The sequence below is a fragment of the Phoca vitulina genome, unplaced genomic scaffold (assembly GCF_004348235.1).
Source record: "Phoca vitulina isolate PV1807 unplaced genomic scaffold, GSC_HSeal_1.0 scaffold10, whole genome shotgun sequence".
Lineage (NCBI taxonomy): Eukaryota > Metazoa > Chordata > Mammalia > Carnivora > Phocidae > Phoca > Phoca vitulina.
In genome coordinates, this window is record NW_022589713.1 from 30,573,831 (window position 1) to 30,593,338 (window position 19,508).

Below are 19,508 nucleotides of genomic sequence, written 5' to 3' on the forward strand. Positions count from 1 at the left end.
AACATTTAATAGTTATTGGTTAATTTAGAAGGACAAGCAGATGAACAGGAGTCAAGTTGTGCATAGGTTTTGGTAGGTTTCTTTTCATACTCTACCAGTAAGGGATTTTCATTTCAGAACTCATGAATATAGATAATTATAGATTTCAGGGTTTATCTAAAATAAGCTTCCTGGAAATTTTATCCCCTCACCCACTTCTTTTTTTAGCCTTTTCTTCTAAATTCAAAAGAAACCCATAATCTGAATTTCTTTAAGAAGAACGTTATTTCATTTGTAATCTTTGAACAAGAGTTAGGTTGATGAAATATCTATAGGCCATGTGTAAATAAGTGAATAACATGTATATACCTGAAGAACTATGCCACCTTGATTTTTTAAAATCATGAAACAACTTGCTGAGTCAAGGTCCATGTATTTGAACTGCCTACAAGCTTTTGGTATTACTACTTCAGTTACAAATAGCTAAACATGGTAAAGATTGAAAAAAAAGAAGAATACCACTGTTAGTTCCTTTTCTTTGCTAGAAGACATTAGTTGAAATATTAACTTTTTCCTTACCTAAAAGGACAGAGACCACGAATCCAATTCTTATAAGTTCCAAGGAAGACTAGATAAGAACCGTTCAATTACAGGTTGCTTATTTATCTAATTCTCTTGGCAGGGTTTGCTTTTGGTGAAACAAATCACCTGTTGAAGGAGGAAAAAAAGCCATTTAAGTGATTAAAATCTACTTCAGCTCATTTCCTCTTTAACCTATTTGTAAGCCAGCGAGAGCTGATAATTGTAATGAATAGTTCTAATGGGAAGCTTTAGTTGACATTTGGATCTCATTAGACTTTGAAAAACTTCTGCCATCTTGTTCTTTTTGAGCTCTTTTGCTGGGAGTACAGTTTTCAAGGTAGGCTTCAGTGCATGGAGTTTAGTGCATAAGCTCTGAAGCTTCAGAATTTTGGATCCAGCTTTGCCATTACCAGCTGTGCGAATCTGGACAATTCTTAGTTTTTTTGAAACTCAGTGTTTACAGTTATGAAATGATTTTTATGATAGATTGTGATGATAATTAAATGAGCTAATATAAAGTACAGAGTTTACAAGTGCAAAATGCTTAACAATGTCTGGCATATGGTAAGCACATATTAACAGGTAGTGCTCATTAATAAGAAGCTCTGAAACAAAAAAGCTAACTGGATGAAGAGGGGGTGCTAGAAAAACAAAGATTAGTTTCCTTTTTATAATTAACTTATCAGTTGCTAGGAAATTTAGCATACAAGTAATAGACATTTGCTCTATTTCAAGAAAGTACTAGAAACAGACATCTTTTCAAGTTCTGGTACCAAACAACTTCTGTATTACATGTACCATCCATTTGGATTTCTTTTTTAAAGGATATCTTATCTTAGGGGTCAGAGTGTATAATATTTCTTGAATAGGAACATCTTAGTCCCAGTGTAGAATTAAAATCAGTTAATGTGAATGTCAACCTTTCCTCTTGGTATACATCATTTAAAGGTGAAGAAAGTGTAAAATGGAGAAAAGTGACTGCAGGACCTGGCGCATGTAGATGGTGTAAGAAAATGTATGAGAATGAAAAAGAGAAAGATTAGTAGCTTCTTGATACAGAGCATATATATATGTATATATAAGGGGGAAATCATTTATCATTGTTATTTTGTTGGCATGTCATAATCACAATTTTTACCCTTTTTTGAGGCTGTAGAATATGAAAAATAGTCTTAGACAAATAAGTCAACTCTTGATTTTCTGTGCAGGGAGATAGCAGGGTTTGTAAGCTGACTTAGGTATATATTAGAAATTTTTGTTGTGTGTATGTGAGGGGAACAGTTCGGTTTACAGTCTCAAAATATTTTGTTCAGGCTAACCTTAAAATTAATTTGCATTTTGAACACACATCAATTGTTTCTGCTTCTAGGAAGACCATTTAAGGCCAATTTAGATGGATTTAAAAGTATGCAAGTAACTCGTAGTGTAAATAGTCTATATGCAAAGAGAAATAATAGGGAGTACCTGTTTTTATTTCTTCAGTACTATGCTTTGAGTTTAGATTTAATCTCTTGTTTATAGTGGAAAGCTGAGGAATTTTTCCCTAGTACAGAAGTGGTTTCGCCTGGAGATAAAAATAGCCACATGTCACTGAAAGAATAGTTTGGTATCTCTGCTCCCACTTTAAAAATGTTTCATAATTTCTAACAATGTTCTGATTAGACATAACAGAATCCTGTTGTAGAAAGTGAGGAAACATCCTGATCAGAAATAAAATTCTGAGCAGTCGAGGCAAGAGGTGGGGCCTCAGAATTTGACACTTTTGTATTTCTCCTATTTTGTAATTTCTCTTTATTTCACCTACATTGTGCTTTAAGCTATCATTTCTGTCTTGATGGCAAACCTTGTCTTTATCAACCTTTCTTTATCCAGGCTGTCTCAGGACCAGTTTCTAAAATAGCCTCCTGAATACCATCATCTTACTTCTCTGGGGGAGGGAGGATGGAACACAAACAGAAGAAAGCACAAAGCTTCTTATTAGTTTCTTTGTTAAACTAGAGTTAAAACTGAGAAGCCATTTACTGTTATAATTCAAATTTCTGGGTCTTCAATCTACTCAAATAGGTGTGTTTCCATTTGGGGGAGTCCCCTCTTACCATCTTCCTCCTGGGAAATAAAATCATTTCGTTCCTGCTGAATCTATATTGTCAAAGAGTTTGCAAAATGTAGGTATATAGTGTATACTGGAGGTTGTTTTTGCTCTTTGTGCTTGTGTTCAGTGTATTCTGTTGGGAGATATTATGAGGGCTGGAGAGAGAGAGAGAGAGGGATTAGGTGGTGTCTGTAGTTCTCATAAACAGCTGGGGCTACGAGCAGAGACTTTTTTTTTTTTTAAAGATTTTATTTATTTATTTGAGAGAAAGAATGAGATAGAGAGAGCATGAGAGGGGGGAGGGTCAGAGGGAGAAGCAGACTCCCCGCTGAGCGGGGAGCCCGATGCGGGACTCGATCCCAGGACTCCAGGATCATGACCTGAGCCGAAGGCAGTTGCTTAACCAACTGAGCCACCCAGGCGCCCCGAGCAGAGACTCTTTAAACTGCACATTCAAAAGTAGCATCTGGCATAGTGGAAACCACAGAGCTCCAGGCACCCTGGAAGAGGTGAAGTAGGAGAGCTTGTCAGGTCTCTTGTAGTTTTAACTCCAGACCTTAAGAACAGAATTAACCAATGAAGAGTCATGAGATCTCCTTTAGTGTCCCAGAAAACACAGCTAATAGGATTTCGGCCTGAGTGAAAAGCATGTGTGGGCTGTGATTGAAGAAGCAGGGGTTGGCAATGACATAAATGAGCTTGAGAGTAGTGGTTTTCAAAATGTGGTCTTCAGACCATCAGTACCAGCATTACCTGGGAATTTGTTAGAAATGCAAATTCTTGGTCCCCAACCTAAACCTACTGGATCAGAAACTGGGGGTGGGGCCCAGAAATCTATGGTTCAAGGAGTCTTCCAGGTGATTCTGATGTATGCTAAAATTTGAGAACCATTATTTTAGGGCACTGGGGTCATTTCTTTGCTGAGTTACCTTAATGAGGAGGTGGTTTTCATCTGCTCGTTCCCACAACTGATTACTCCAGGCTTATGAATGAATAAATGTGTGGATAGCAGATCCAAAAGGTGATGATAGAACTTGGAAGGGCTTTGCATTTCATTTTTCTAAGCCCTGAAGTGACCCCTTTTTAGGTGCTCTATTTCTTCCCAAGACTTAGCTACCTCAGTCTCTATGACTCTTGGCAGATGCCCTCACTCGTTATTTCACTGTGGAACTGAGCTGCCCCAAATGGTAGCCACTAAATTTAAATTGTTTAAATTTAAATGGAAATTAAATTAATTTAAATTTAAATTAAAATGAAATAAAATTTAAAATTTAATTCCTTGGTCACAATAGCTATATTTCAACTGTTTAGCCTCCACATGTGGCTAGGAGCTACTGTATTGGACAATACAAATATCGAACACCTTCATTTCTCTAATACTAAACTTGTAAACCTATGAGTAGTTTGCCAGTTTCTGTGGCGTAAATACTCCTACTGTGACTAATTTCAAGCTACCAACATGTCACTGAACATGGAGTTAGTTGCAAAGAGATACACACAATTAAGGTGAGAGACAAAGTGAATTGGTTCTTTGTCACTGGTTTTATGGGAGAAATTCTTCTCTGATGGCAAAAAATGCTGATTCTCTTCTTTACATTCTAATTTCATTTTACAAGGAGACCGGCTTTCTAAGAACACAATATTAATAGTATACTAAAAGTGGCCAATACCTCGGAGACCTTAACTCTATTTTAGGTATAAGGTGGAAATATACAATATACAATTTTACTTTAAACATCTTTTCCATGTCAATAGGGAAAACTGCTCAAAGTGAATTGGGACCAGTGTCTCATAGTGGCTGTGCACTCAACTAAACCATACAAAAAAAGAAAAAAATAAATAAACCTAAGCCATACAAGATGTTAAGGTGCATATGTCCTAGTCTGAATTTTATAATGAGTCAACAGTGGAGCTTCATTGATTATTCTATTAAGTGGAAGTGTTTATAGTCCTGTCTGGTTGTGGATAGTAAGCCAAATAATAATGACTTGTTTCTTAATAGAAAATGAAAGGATTGTCTTTGATGTCATGAATGACTTGCAAATATGCTGTTAAAGGTGAGCAATGTACTTACCTTTTAAAATATTTGCCATTTTTAAAGTGCTTAGAAATGCTTTTTGAAAGATGGAAAATTTTTCTTTTAATTTCAAGTTAAATAAACCCCAATTGATATGCAGCCAGGCCTAGTTTTTAAGTATGTAGTCAGATTTGGCAAAAACCTTTTTTTTTTTTTTGACCAGGGCATTATCTAATCTGTGTGTGTGTGTGGTGACAGTGGAGGTTTATGGTCTTGAATGATGCTCTTGCATCACTAAGCTAGCAACTCATCTGTTAAATAGAAGTAGATTTTAGTCCATGGATTTCACACCCCAAATACTTGGAAATGAGAAAGCAAAATCATTCTTATCCTATTTTCTTTACTGAAAAGGAAAATCCCTCAAGTCTGAATGCCTCTGTTACTAAAACTGTTTGTTAATTGTGATAATCATAATTGGATGAGAATTATTAGTTAAACTGATAACCTCATTGAATCCATTTATTTCTGCAGAAAGATTATACACATGTGTGTCAGACTGGGTCCTTTTTAGGACCTTGGGAGTCTGCTATTCTAATGCTGGTCCAGCTAAAGCTGGCTGTCCTTGAATGACAGCTGCTAAAATTTCAATCAATAAGTGGTGTCCAAATGTCAGAGAGAGTGGTGAGAAGCAGGGACAGGTTGAGACAGTGTGCAGGATTCGATTCTGGGCAGTCAGAGTTTAAGTTTGACTTAGGGAAGAAGTAAGTCAGCATCTTTAATCCCCAAACATTATACACCATCTAATCAGTAGACTTAGCAAAGGTCAGGCAATCAATATGGTTGGCATTAGCAGAGATAGGCTATGGGAGACGGTTTTACTCCTTGCAATTGTTTTTTACGTTACAGTATACAAAAAGGTAGGCAAACTGTCAGGTGGAGTAAAAAAGAACTTGTATGACAGTGAAATGAGCAGATCATTGGTCAAAGGGCTAAATTAAGAGATTCTGTGAAACTGGGAAGTAATGGAGGGATCCCAGATGGCTTCCTCATTTGTCTCTGTTAAGGGTTTAATATTTTGAATGTGCACGTATCCTTTGGGAAAAATTGGGCTGCCTGGTATATCATCAATCCAGCAAGATGGAAATACCAGGAGAAACATAGTATGGTTCATCATGTTGTTACTCTAATCTTGACTTAAACTAGAAAAAAACAAAAACAAAAACAAAAAACAAGAGTAAGCTTTTGCCCTTGTTATTTGCTAGATCACTTGGAGCATAGTAAAGGAAAGATAATTAGTGAAAATATTAGATTCTCCTGTTAAATTACATTTATAAATCTGTAAACTGAGGAGAAAGGGGTCATCTATTTTCCATTTATATATTCTTCTAGACAGGTAGCAGAACAGTTATGGAATGGAAAAAGATGAATAAGAAACTGAGAAGGAAGGAAAAATGACTTGGTTAAAAACCTAGTCATTTGAGAACTGAATAATCATTATATGAATATATTCAAATAAGAATCCATCAAGGCCATTCAAAAGTCAGAAGCCAAGAGATAAAACAGAACAAAAAGAGTTCTTAGTTCCTTCTTACAACTAAAAAAATTTTCAGATATTACGTGTATTTTGATTTTCACCCAGAAAGACTCCTATTGCAATTGATCAAGAAATTAACCTATGACACCCTAATTTTTAAAATCTTATTTCATCACACATTTCTAAAATTAAAAAAAAATTAGATGTATATTTTTTTGACCAGAGATTGTGAGATAGTAGGAGACAAAATCAGAGACATTTTCCTGCTTTTTCTTAAGTTCTAGATTGCTCTAGAATGAAGTTGGGACCAGGTATCAATGAGAAATTGATGGTCTTAAGTGGTAATTTATGTCAGATCCAAAGGCTCTGATATACTATCTTCAGTTAGCTGGAGTGTTCCAGATCTCACAGGTAGAAAAGTTATCCCCAAGGTTTAGGAATTTACTTTTTATTTAATCTTACTAGGACAATCTAGAGAGCACTGTTTGCAGTTCATCCACTGAGAAGAGTATATGTGAAGAAAGAGTACCCTGGGAATGTGGAGTTACCCAGTGGAATTTATTGATTTTCTGGGCCTGTAGTAGATTCTGGTCATGGCTCCAAGTCTTTAACCCATTCCTGTATCTACACCTTTTGCCCTGAGACTGCATTTCTTCCAATGCAGAGTCTACTTTCCTTGAATCTGGACCAGTCCTGTGAATTGCTTTGGCCAATGAAATGCAGCAGAAGTGACAGCGCCCTATATCTGAGCCTGGGTCTAAAAAGGCACTGTGTTGGGGCGCCTGGATGGCTCAGTCATTAGGCGTCTGCCTTCTGGGGTCAAGCCCCATGTCGGGCTGCCTGCTCAGTGGGGAGACTGCTCCTCCCTCTCCAGCTCCCCGCTGCTTGTGTTCCCTCTCTCGCTGTCTCTCTCTGTCAAATAAATACATAAAATTTTTAAAAATAAATAAATACATTTTCAAAAAGGCACTGTGTTTCTGCCATGAGAAAAATATTGGCCTAGCTGGCTGGGTGATGAGAGACACAGTCACATCAGCCCCAGACTTATGAGAGAGCCCAGGTGATACCAAAGCAAGGCTATTCTGGTTGACAATCCCAAGACACCAGAGCAATAAATGCTCAAAGCTGGATGTCCTTGATGTTTAGTGGTGGTTATACAGCACTATTGTGACAGAGGATAACTAATATAAGGCACAAATTTCCAGATAGACTGAAAGTAGGGAGTTCTGATTAATCCTTAATGGAACCCTGGATGCTTTATTAAAATAAACAAGAAGACCTTGAAGTAACAAGCTTGCTTAGCTTAATCACTTCCTGGGAGGCATTTATCTAATTGAGTTGATTTGACCTGGGGTCCAAGGTTTTAGCCTTGACTGGTAATATCCGTATGCAGATGTATTTGTGTCCCTTCAAACCTGACAGATAGACAGGTGTCTAGAAGTTATCAAGTTAATGCTTACGTAGGACCTCCTTGCATCAGCATTCTCAAAATTCTATCAAGGAGCTTAGAAGTGGTTTAATAATGGCCACTGACTTATCTGTACTTGCCATCGAGGCAGAATGAGCAAATTTTCCAGTAGAATATAGTTTGTGAATTTAAATACATGTTCTTTTTTTTTTGTCCTGGTATATATGGAATCAATCAGTGTGCCATCCTTTAGAGACTGCCATTCCATTGTCTTCTGGCTTTTACTTCTACTTCTTCCTCTTACTGGAGAAAACAATGGAATTTTGTGAAAGCCCCAGGGGTTTTTGAAGCTCAGAGGGACAGGCTTTTACCTCTGAAGAGAAGGGGAATTTGATTGAAAATAGAGGCTACTTATGATTCATTCAGAGGAATTTTTCCTCTCCATCATCTTATTTGCCTAGTGATTTGATCCTATGTGGCTCTTCAGAGCCCACTGTGAGATGATTTGCTTCAGCTGCACTGGATCTTTTTCAAATATTTTCCAAGGACAAACACCCTCCCTACAGGTTTCCTCAGCTGCAATGATTGTCTTGTCTGGGGATTGTATTCTGATTAATTTAACTTTAGCTTCCTTACTGCTTCAGTGGATTCCAAATTTGTCATGGTTTAAAATACATTCTCTGGGGAAGTTTCATAAAGGAAGTTGGTGAGAACAGGGTTTAGGATTTATTCTGCTGAGCAACCTTTAGAATGTGGCGAGGGGCTGAGAGGCAGAGAGAAAAAGGAAGGAATGCCAAATTCTTCCTGATGCATGTTCATAGGTCAGACATAATTCAGTTCTGCAGAAATTTCAGTGATCATTGTTTTGCATAGAGGTGCTCCATCCAATTGAGGAGAAAGCAGTGAAAAGCATGCGATATGTGACTGCAGCCAGCAGGGGGCGGGAGCACCGCAGCCATAAACCACGATCTCTATGGAAGTTGCTTGGACCAAGTATTGCACACTGTTCTGGAGGCCAACTTGTTCTGAACTCAGGGCAAGCCTTTCTTTTTGTAAGATTTTTGCTTTCACTAAGTCTTTTCTGCTGACAGTATAGGCAGTAGAGTCTGGATGTCTGGATTTGAAACCTGGCTGCTCCACTTGGTAGCTTTGTCATCTCTATGTACCTCAGTCTTGTCTGAAAAATGGGAAAAGAACAATTGTTGTGGAGATGTGAGGGATGATTGAGCTAACTTACATAATGCATTTGGAACAGTGCCTGGCACTTATTACGTGCCAGATCAATATTAGCTAATAATAGTAGAGCCTTTCCCTTTGCTCTCCACCTTCCTTCCTCCCAGGTCTGATGTAAAAATAGATAAATGTAGCACTAGGTTATGCAGGCTGATTTCTCTTCATTCTTCAGCACTCATCTCAGAAACACAAAATAAACTGCCAAAAATGCTTATGCTAAATCTAATAATGAGAAAATATCAAACAAAACCAAATTGAGGGACATTCTACTCAATAACTAGATTGTGTGCTTCAAAAATGACAAGGTCAGGAAAGACAAAGAAACTGTTCCAGACTGTACAATACAAAACAGACGTGACACCAGAATGCAGTGTGTGAGCTAGGAATTTATTTTGCTATAAAGTATACGTTAGGACAATTGGTGAAATTTGAATAAGGTCTGTAGATAAGACAGTAGTATTAGATCAGTATTAATTTCCTGAGTTTGCTAATTGTAGGCTATGGAGGAGAATGTCCTTGCTTTTAGGAAACACACACTGGAGTATTTAAGAGTAAAGGGGGCATAATTTCTGTAAGTTACTCTCAAATGGCTTAAAAATGTATATTTGTCTATACATGTATTATATACATGAGAGAGAGTGTATCTGGTATAACATTTAGCACATCCGGATGAAGGGTAAATGAGAATCCTTTGTGCCATTCCTGCAAATTTTTGGAAGCCGGAAACCACATGAAAATACAAAAATAAGAAAAAATAAAAACCAAAAATAAAAATAAAATCCCTCATCTTAGATGCTTACTTCTCCAAGAAACTTTTCTGATGTTCCCCTGCCCTGACGTGCTTAGGTGAGGTAGATGCTCCTGCCCTGTGCATCCCTGACCTGTGGTCTTTCTCTGTCACAACAGCCATTACACTGTAACTGCCTGTTTATGTCATTCAACTGTGAGCCCAACCCAGGAAGGCAGGGACCCCGTTTAATCATTCACCTTTGTATCACCTGAGCCTAGCTAATACCTGGCACAGAGAGGAAACTCATTATGGACTTGCTGAGTGATAAAATAGTGGAACTTGGCCTTATTTCCAAGGTTTGATTTTCTAGGGGCTTGTTGTGAATTTTAGGCTTGCTTTTTAGGTTTTGTAGTGGGGATGTAGCACTGGTTTGGGACTCGGCACATCTAGTCAGGAAGCCGAGTTCTGTCATAGTGTTTATGAGGGAGAGTCTCTTCAGTTTATTTATACCTTAGCTGTGATTCCCTAGCTTGGAGATACAGTGAAGATAGAATTGGAACTCTTTGAAAGAAAGCCAAATAATCAGTGGACTCTCTTTGTCTAGGCATTAATTTGAGGGAATGCCACTGTATATGGTCAAAGACAAGTGTGTTTCGTATTTTTTTAAAGATCTTATTTATTTATTTGACAGAGAGAGCACCAGCAGGGGGAGCTGCAGGCAGAGGGAGAAGCAGACTCCCCGCTGAGCAGGGAGCCTGATGTTGGGCTCGATCCCAGGACTCTGGGATCTTGACCTGAGCTGAAGGCAAATGTGTAAATGACTGAGCCATCCAGGCGCTCCTAAGTGTGTTTAGTATTAAAAAACACATTTTCTTAAAATGTAGCCCCTAAATGCAAACCACGATTTCATTTGGTGTGCAATGAGGAAACAGAATCTGAGCTGGGTGTAGAACTGACTGTAAGGGCATTAGTGAGGAATGTGTGTGTGTGTGTTTCCTACTTGTTCCCCTTTTATGGGCAATGTTTGGGATTTTTAAAGGGCAGGTTTGTCTACATATAATAAACTGATGTTAAAATGTAATGTCATAAAGATGCGCCTCACTCCTTTATTTGATTTCCATATTAATTTACTCTCTTCACAGTGTCATTGCAGTCACTGTTTTACCACTATTCTTATCTAATATTAACTTTCAAGGTAGGTATTTTGCTATTTGACAAAGATAACAGTGCAATAGATAATCAGTGTTTTTATCTATACTAGAAGCCATAGAAGCCTATCTAGAAAAACTTCAAAAGTGTGCACATGATTCTAGAAAAGAAACTCAACTAGATCATAAGAAATGTAAAGCCAAGCCAGGTTTCATGCTGAGGTTCTTTATTTATAACCTGGTGAACTGGGGCTATAGTATGCATCATCTTTAGAAATCTCTATGAGGAAGAAAAATTGGATGTAGGGGCTCTGGTGAGTATGAATCAATGAGGAAAATCTCTCCAACTCCCCACACCTCAAAAATAATTCCCTCCTGCATCCCACCAATCAGAGATTCATTTGGAATAACGGGTTCTTCTAAAAACTGCTAGGCAAGTTAAGGCGCCTACCACCTTATACTTCAGTGTGAATTGGCTTACTCGGGCATTATGATTGTGTTTCCTCTAACACCTAACTGAGAAGATGAGATAGTTAGTGGTCTCGATTGGAGGGAATTGGAGGAGGAGTAAAGAGCAACTTTAGAGGAGGAGATAAAAAGGTGCTGACCAGGAGGAAAGTGCTGAAGTGGGTTGCTTAGGAGAGCTGCAAACAGTATCTTAGCTCTTGGAGTTTGGGGAACAGAGGCAGGAAGAGGAGCAGAAGTGGCCAAGACTCCTGAAAAAAAAGGATGAAGTAGCCAAAACAGATGTTGACCGCACAGCAGTGGTGGCAGGAATCCTGCTTAGCATGTCACCAAATAACATGTAAGTTATGGTTCTGTAATTGTCTCCTTTGAAGAATTACCTGGCTTGTTTCTCTTGAAGAATGAACTGTCCTTCACATCAATGTTGGTCTTAGAATAAAGTATACCCATGTTACTAATCAATGAACACTTAAACATGTAATGTTCCTGACACTTTTGCCTTGCCTGTTGATACTTATCTAGGATCTTACCACCTGGAACTTAATTTCTCAACAAAGTTTGCAGAGTACTTGGACAAAACTAACTTCCACTGAACTTTAAAAATAAAATGAACAAATTCCAGAGCAACCAACTGAATAATTCTGTTATATGAACCATCACTATAAATGGCTCATTTATCTAAATGGCATTCAATCTCACATGGACATTCAGGATTTTTAAGAAAGACAATGGCTATTTCTCCGATCCCTAAAAATCCCATAAGATAGGGCAGCAGGTAGAAAACTTTCATTCTTGTCAAAATCAGTCTTGACTTGAGTGTATCACAGTAACTGTGTATCATTGTCACATTCTTGTCCACTCAGGCAGATGCCTTTGGTCCACTTAGTCAACGTTCTAGAACTAGGACCCTTTGCAGTATAAAATCAACAGCTAAAGAGTAGTAAAGGTCAAAGCTCAAAAAGGAAGAGGGCGCCTGGCTGGCTCAGTTGGTAGAGCATGTGACTCTAGATCTTGGGGTTGTGAGTTTGAGCCCCACATTGGGTGTAGAGATGACTCAAAAATAAAATCTAAAAAAATATATAAATAAATAAATTAGGAAGAAAGAAGGCAAGAAATGGCTGGGAGGAACTTGAACTTGCTGAGGGCTTTGTGGGGAGGGAGAGAAAGGGAGAAAGTCTGTTGGGAATGAATAATAGGACACAGCAGAGCACATACTCTTGCAGATTTCCTAGTTATTTGTCATCTGCTCTCATATTTTCCCTAATAGTCTCCCAGGATAACTTAGTAGAGGAAATATACTCTTTTGGGGGGAGAAATAAAGGTTTAAATATGGCTGGTAAAAAAAATAAGACTGGTAAATACATTTATAGGCCAGTTTAGTCTACCTGCCCTGCCATCACCTTTATTCAGGGGCATGTTGTCTCTCCTCTGGACAGTTATTATTGGCCTGGAATTGCTCTTGTTGCCTCACCCCAATCCTTCAGAGTCATCCCGTGCTCTACTACAGGGGAATTTTTCTAAAATGCAAGTATTATTGTTTGACAGCCCTGCTTAAAAGCTTTTGGTGACTTTATATTTTCTGTGGAATATATCTCCAGGTTTATAGCATTAAGAACCTTTGTATTCTATTCCTCCAACCTTATCTCTTATGATGTCCCTTTATTAATTCTAGCTTCACAGAGTTTTTATAATTTATATCTGAGCTTTCTTATACATGCTTGACAAACTGCTACTCTACTTTTCAGAGGCAAAAATCAGGATTTTTTTTTTTTTATCTTTGGAAGCACCCTCCTCATAGCCCCACCTCTTAACCCAAGAAGTTCCAAGTGAGTATATTCATTAATGTTGCCACTCTACCTAGCATACATATCTAACTGCATTTTATTTACAACCTATTGCAATTGTTTTTGCACTTATCTCCATGGTAGATTTTGACCATCTTCAAGGTTGCTATCTAATTTATTTATTTTTGTAGATGTAACACATGGCTCATAATAGATGCTTAACAATTGTCTATTGAATCACTGAATGACATGTTCATGCTTAAATCCCAGTATTTAGTTAGTAGCTCAATAAGTGAGACCAAGGGCTGTTTGCCCAGAGTCAGCCCAGCACTGGGGTAGGTCCACTGGGAGGTTGAGAAGTGAGGGAACACTGGTTGGAGAGAAGGGTTTGGGTCAATGCAGACGTGGGTTCATTTTTTAGGAGAAAATAAATAATAGCTGGTGGGAGTGTCATTATTACTGAATAGGGAGATATTCACGGTATTATGGAAAAGTAATTATTGTTTGGTTAAGTAAGATGAATGAGAAATATACCATAGTAGAGGTGGCCATGGACAAGTGTTTGGATAGGTATGAAAAACATGGAAATAGAATTAGATAAACATGAATTGGTCCACAAGAAAGTGCCTGTTGTGGTCAGCAAGCTGCAGATATGCTGAAGAGCAAAGGGTTCTATGGTTCTGATATTCTGTCAGCTATATTGAGAGGGAGATGAGTGGCATCTGGGATAAGTTTGTGCAGAGAACAAAGACTGTGATCCTATCTTTTTTTTTTTTAATCTGATCTTATTTATTTGTTAATCTTTAGAAAATCTCATGTTTGGCCTCAGACTTAGAGGTACAAGCTCTCAGGGAAGATAGCCTCTGTCTCTCAGCAATCTGTTCCTGGTGTTTTTCTTTTTCTTTTTTTTAAAGATTTTATTTATTTATTTGACAGAGAGAGACACAGCGAGAGAGGGAAGACAAGCAGGGGGAATGGGAGAGGGAGAAGCAGGCTTCCCGCAGAGCAGGGAGCCTGATGCGGGGCTCGATCCCAGGACCCTGAGATCATGACCTGAGCCAAAGGCATGGCGCTTAATGACTGAGCCACCCAGGCGCCCCCCTGGCGTTTTTCTTTGGTCTCCTTCATTGTCTTGGCCAGAAGTTTAGCCTATTTTGCAGCCTCTTCCTTATTTTTCTTAGTACACCGTTTCTTCAGAGCAATACACCATTGTTTGTGTTGGAGGGCACAAGATGCTGAGTCTTGGGTGCTTTGGTTCTAGGTTACTTACCTTCTTCATTTGGGGGCTTTCTCACAACATATGGGCAGACATCATCTTCTTTAGAGAGACTGAAAAGCTTGTGGATTCTGCTAGCTCTTTTGGAACCCCAGGAGATGAGGCACAGTAGTATCAGTAAGTCCAGGAATGTTCTTTCCAACTCCCCCCTTTTTTTTACGATGACCAGGTTGACAACACTGAGATTGGCATTCACAATGTAACCCCAAGCAGATTTGCGCCTTCTCTCTCCAGCCCTCCTTGGTCTGTAGCAGGAATGCCCCTCACTCAGCAGCAGGCGGACACGGCCATGGGTCAGGACAGCCTGCTTCGTGGGGAAGCCTTGTTTGTCATCGCTGCCACTGATTCGGACCACGTAACCCTTCCATTCTTCACCCACGGCAGCAGCAGCAGCTTCTGTGGCCTTACGCTTCTCATAAAAGCTACAAAGTTGGCATTCATCGTCCACTTCAATGAGTTTCTGGCAACCAGTAGCTGGGAAAGAGATGTTCAGCTCCATCCTGAAGCAGCCTACCGCTTCCCAGAAGCCACAAAAAAGAGCGAATGTGATCCTATATTTTACTGCATCAGGACTCTCCTCCCCCAAATCTGAGGAACCTTCCCACTCTATGCAGCAATGCCTCAGTGACGATCAGCAATAAAGGTTCATGAATTTTCTATTTATTGGTGCTGTAGCAGCTGCTACAGTTAGAAGCTCACAGCTTGGTACCTCAGCTGTATACAACTTTCTGACCCGGGGGGTAGCTCTTCTAAAAAATATTTTATAATGAAAATTTTCAAACATACAAAATAGAGAGATTTTACCCATGTACCCATGACGTAGTTTTAACAAATACCAACATTTTGTGGTCCTTTAATGACATATTTTAAAGCAAATTCTAGACACATATTGCTTTAGACATCAGTATATCATTATGCATCTCTAACTGATAAGGATATTAAAAATAATATAGCCCCCAAGCCATTATCATATCCAGGGTTGCTTTTAATATGTGCAAGGGACTGGCTCCCTTCCTTTCAGCCCCTCCCACTCCTCTATCAGCTGTGCATACAGTTCCCCCTTATGCCAGAGCCATTATCTTTCTGAGAGAAGAACCAACCACTGTAGCCATCTCCTTGTGCCAGCAGAGTTTCCCATTTGCAAAATACCATCTGTGATGAATGAAGTTTCCTGGCTTTTGCCTTTGTCCAGCTCATACCTGGACAAAGATGTATCCACTCTGTAAACTTTAATTAACAAAAGATGTATCCACTCTGTAAACTAATCTAGCACTATTTCAAGTCTCACCTCTCCCTGATATGTCAAAAGGGTTCATTTAAAAAAATCAGGTAGTCTATTTAAAGATTTTAGGAGAGGAAAGAACCTGGATAGATGGTAGGGAATTTTAATTTATCAGAACTTCTGTTTTGATTTTTAGTTCAGAAGCCAGTGTCTTGAGATTTATATCTTAAGCCATGCGAGGACACTTTTAGAAGTTTTATAACTGATGTTTAGGATAATAATAATCATCACTTTTGCAATTTATTTTTTCTTAGGAAAGCTGGTGGGAATGAATCCCTTGGTACTTTTAACTTATTGAAAATGGAGTATGGAGTTTCTAGACTAGTCCACAAGCTCCATCAGAGCAGATATCTAATTATCTTGTACGCTGCAGTGTTGATTGTGCCTGGTGTATAGTGAGTTCTAAGCCTAGTAACTTCCCGGTGAGTATACATTGAATGGACAAATAAAGATAATGTGCAGTTTTTCCTCCATTTAAGATGTCCTGTTAGTGGGGCTGATGTCTAGCAAGATCTATGAACCATTCCTTTCCCTCCAGCAGAAGCCACAGATGTTGACTTCATCCTGTACTCCTGACTCATCTTCCCGGTCTTTGGTTTGGATTGTATCTCTCTTTCACAGCTTCTCTGGGATGCTGCTGCCATCGGTTATTAGCACATGACTGCCTCAGCATCTGTTCTTTCTTACTGAATACAGGGCTGGGAGAGAAAGGCAGGAACTTTACTATTTCCACTCTACCATGGGCTTACCTTTAGGGAGCGACGACGTGGGTACCAAGAGGGAGAAAGAGAATGAAGTGGGTGGAGATTTTTGAGTTGTTTGTATTAAGATTAAGATTGAGATTAAGCAGCGATTGCAAATGGGAGTAATGGTCATGTGCCACAGTGTCCTCCTGAGTTTTAAGATTAGAGGGCACCATTTACTATAATATCAAAAATAAAGTGTTCCTCACACAGGGACTTTTCTCCTTTTTAGAGAAAAATTGCTCTCATTTGTGGGTAACATGTAAGGTAGAAATGAAGAAGTCTGTTAGTTTCAGTGATTGCATCTAGCTTAGTTTCTCTTGCATTCCTGGGATTGTAGCCTTTATTAGTAAAACCTGCACAAAGATGTTTACACAGATGAGCACCTGCCAGTTTAGTTCATTTGGCTTTTTTTCTGGAGGTGTGAAAAGAGGGGTTGAAGGGTGACTGGGTGGGAATGGCTTTTAAAGAAGACCTAGTAACTGGGGCGCCTGGGTGGCTCAGTTGGTTAAGCGACTGCCTTCGGCTCAGGTCATGATCCTGGAGTCCCGGGATTGCGTCCCACATCGGGCTCCCTGCTCAGCGGGGAGTCTGCTTCTCCCTCTGACCCTCCCCCCTCTCATGTACTCTCTCTCTCTCTCTGTCTCTCTCTCTCAAATAAATAAATAAATAAATCTTCAAAAAAAAAAAAAGAAGACCTAGTAACTGTAAATTTTGGAGAAATGAATCATGACTCTGTTGCTTTACTTCATTTACACAAATTTACAAATAAGATATGGTTTCAGGCAAGCAGGCACCAAAAAAAAAAAAAGAGGAACGTGTGACTCCCAGCCTTTGCATCATACCTTTTTTAGAATCTTGATCTTTACTAATTGTAGTTACTGGTTTAGTAACTTTAATAGTTACTGGTTTGCCGGTTTAAGTCTGTTAAGTAGCACATGCTGATTGCAATGACCAATAGACCTCAAATATATAGCGGTTCAAACATAAGAGAAGCTTATTATTATTATTATTATTATTATTATTATTATTTGGTTCATGTAATAGTAGTGGGAATATGAACAAATCCCTATCATTCAGGGACTCAGGCTAACAGAGGCTCTGCCATGTAAAGGCTTCCAAATGTTCCCAGTTTTTCTTTTGCTTTCTCTTTTCTAGTTAGTTTGTATAGAAAAAGAACAGATTTGTATGTGTCAAGTTTGGAAGTGGGATACATAATTTCTCCTTGTAGTCCATTGTTTAGAATTCAGTTACATGGTCACATTTAACTTCAAAGGAATCTAAATAATGTAGTTGTTTAACCTAGGATCTCTGGAAAATAGAATCTGAGGCAAGGACTAAGTGCTAAGTAGTTTATTTGAGAGCTACAAGTCCAGGGCTGCAGGAGTGGGATAAAAGGGAAGTAAAGCAGAGAAGGATGGTAAACAGTGCAAGGTAACATGCAGACTATTGCTTTGTAAGAAGCTGAAGGAGAGAGGCCACTTTGCAGGTTAATCCACTTGGCCAGGCTGCATGGTGAAATTATGATTCAGAACATTCCATTGGAAGGAGAAAAGGAAAGAGAATTTATCTGCCTGGTTCTTTTCCATCTCTTGCCTCTTACTGGTCAAAATTTGCCCCACACTTTGTTCCTCAGCACTACCGGTTTGCACCATCCCACATCTCAGCAGCTTCTCAGAAGCCAAAACAAAGCCTCTTTGGTGTGGCATTTCATCGGAATCTGAATCTGAGTTAGAAAGAGGCAGGAGACAACAGGGATGCGAGTGTGCCTGGTTGGCCTCAAGTAGCAAAAATTCTGAGTATGTTGGTTGTGGTGGCAACTGTCTGGAGGATAAGTGAAGCCAATACTACCTGTAAATTGCAAAAAAGACGTCTTACAGTCTGCCCCTTGCACCACTGAGATCCATTTATGCCCTCCAATTATATCTGGTTCACAAACTAAAATATGGGAACAACATTTTTTGTTGTTGTTGTTAGAACAAGAGGACATCTTCCTGGAAAGTTGAGGTACAAGTTCAACCAGTCAGAGTCACTTTCAAGGTGCATTTTCCTAGAAGAGATAAGTCGGGAAGGTCAGTGAAAAGCTACTCCAGTCCCTGCTTCTGCAGTTGGTCCTGAGGCTGTAATTGAGATCTCTCATTTCTCTCTTCCACCATCCATTGTAGATTTCCTCACCCTCTGCAAGTACTCCCACTGGTATGCTTGCCTAGTGGGGTAGAACTTCATTCTGAGGATTTTAAGCCCTTTGTTGCCCTGTGTTACTGGATAATGGTTGTTACAACTGGTCAATGATGGTTAGTACTGGCTATGGAAATACTGAGATGTCTTAGTGAGTATCTGTGGTCTTAGACATTGTGTAGAAGCAACCCTAAGTTCTTACGTTAATCAAGATTCATCGCCTCAGCCAGTACAGTAACTCCTTTCTGTGATTGCCATGTCACGGAGAGTTCAAACTATACCAGTGGTAGGTACAGCTTCTAGCTCAGAGGAACCCCCATTGTATCCCATGGTAAGTGTTCCTCTTCTGGGAATTGGAACCTGTAACCCAACAGAGCCTCAGGTTGCAGCACTGAAAGCACAAATGCCCCAAGTGGGCTATTGAGTGTGATGTTACGAGGGGACGCTTGCATTCCTCTTTGTTCTTGGACTTTTGTATTCAAGTTATTGGAGACATAGGTCAAGTAGTACCTACACTGCATCTTGGAGGTCACGGTGTCAAATCTTCAGTGTAGGGCTACCCTCTTGGGTCCCATCCCTCTTCAGGAGCTTAGTACTATCACTTTACTATCGTTCAATAAATCTTGCTTTGCTGCCCACCCAAAGAAAAAAAAAAAGATCTTCAGTGTATAGTTCCTGAGCTGGCACCTTAGCTGAGCTTTTAACAGATCATTCCACTATTCTTTTGCTTGGCTGCTTCTGAGTGATAAACTCATTTGTTAGAAAGGCATGGATGATCTTAAAAATACACTCCTTTAGTCAACAACAAAATGAAAACACAAAACAGGGTGTGTCAATAATTTCATAAGCCTAAGCTTTATGTGAAGCATCTGAATACTGTATTCTTAACAGAGAAAAATATAATTTTAATTTTGGATGGAAACTTAATGATCAACTAATTCACCCATCCCATTTTACAAAAGAAAAATGGAGGCCCAGATGGAAAAAGTGACTTAAGAGGGACAACAGCTAATTAATGGATGAATTTGTTCTGCATTCAGGTTTTCTGATTTCTAGG

At 39.1% G+C, this 19,508-nt stretch overlaps 1 protein-coding gene across 1 annotated transcript; it reads right to left on the reverse strand.

Moving 5' to 3' along the window:
* Positions 1-8,682: 8,682 nt before the first annotated feature.
* Positions 8,683-14,747, reverse strand: LOC116635245 (40S ribosomal protein S6-like). Its single transcript, XM_032409175.1, has 2 exons — positions 14,243-14,747; positions 8,683-8,789 (listed from the first exon to the last, which is right to left on the reverse strand). Exons 1-2 carry the CDS (start codon positions 14,745-14,747, stop codon positions 8,683-8,685), a joined length of 612 nt encoding a protein of 203 aa, XP_032265066.1.
* Positions 14,748-19,508: the final 4,761 nt, after the last annotated feature.

Bases quoted from the DNA above. Each gene is read 5' to 3' on its own strand.
- LOC116635245 (XM_032409175.1), bottom strand. From the start codon at position 14,747: ATGGAGCTGAACATCTCTTTCCCAGCTACTGGTTGCCAGAAACTCATT. The intron at 8,790-14,242 runs GTAAGTAACCTA...CCCATTTTTCAG, and splicing joins AAAGCCCCCAAATGAAGAAG to ACAAGACTGAGGTACATAGA.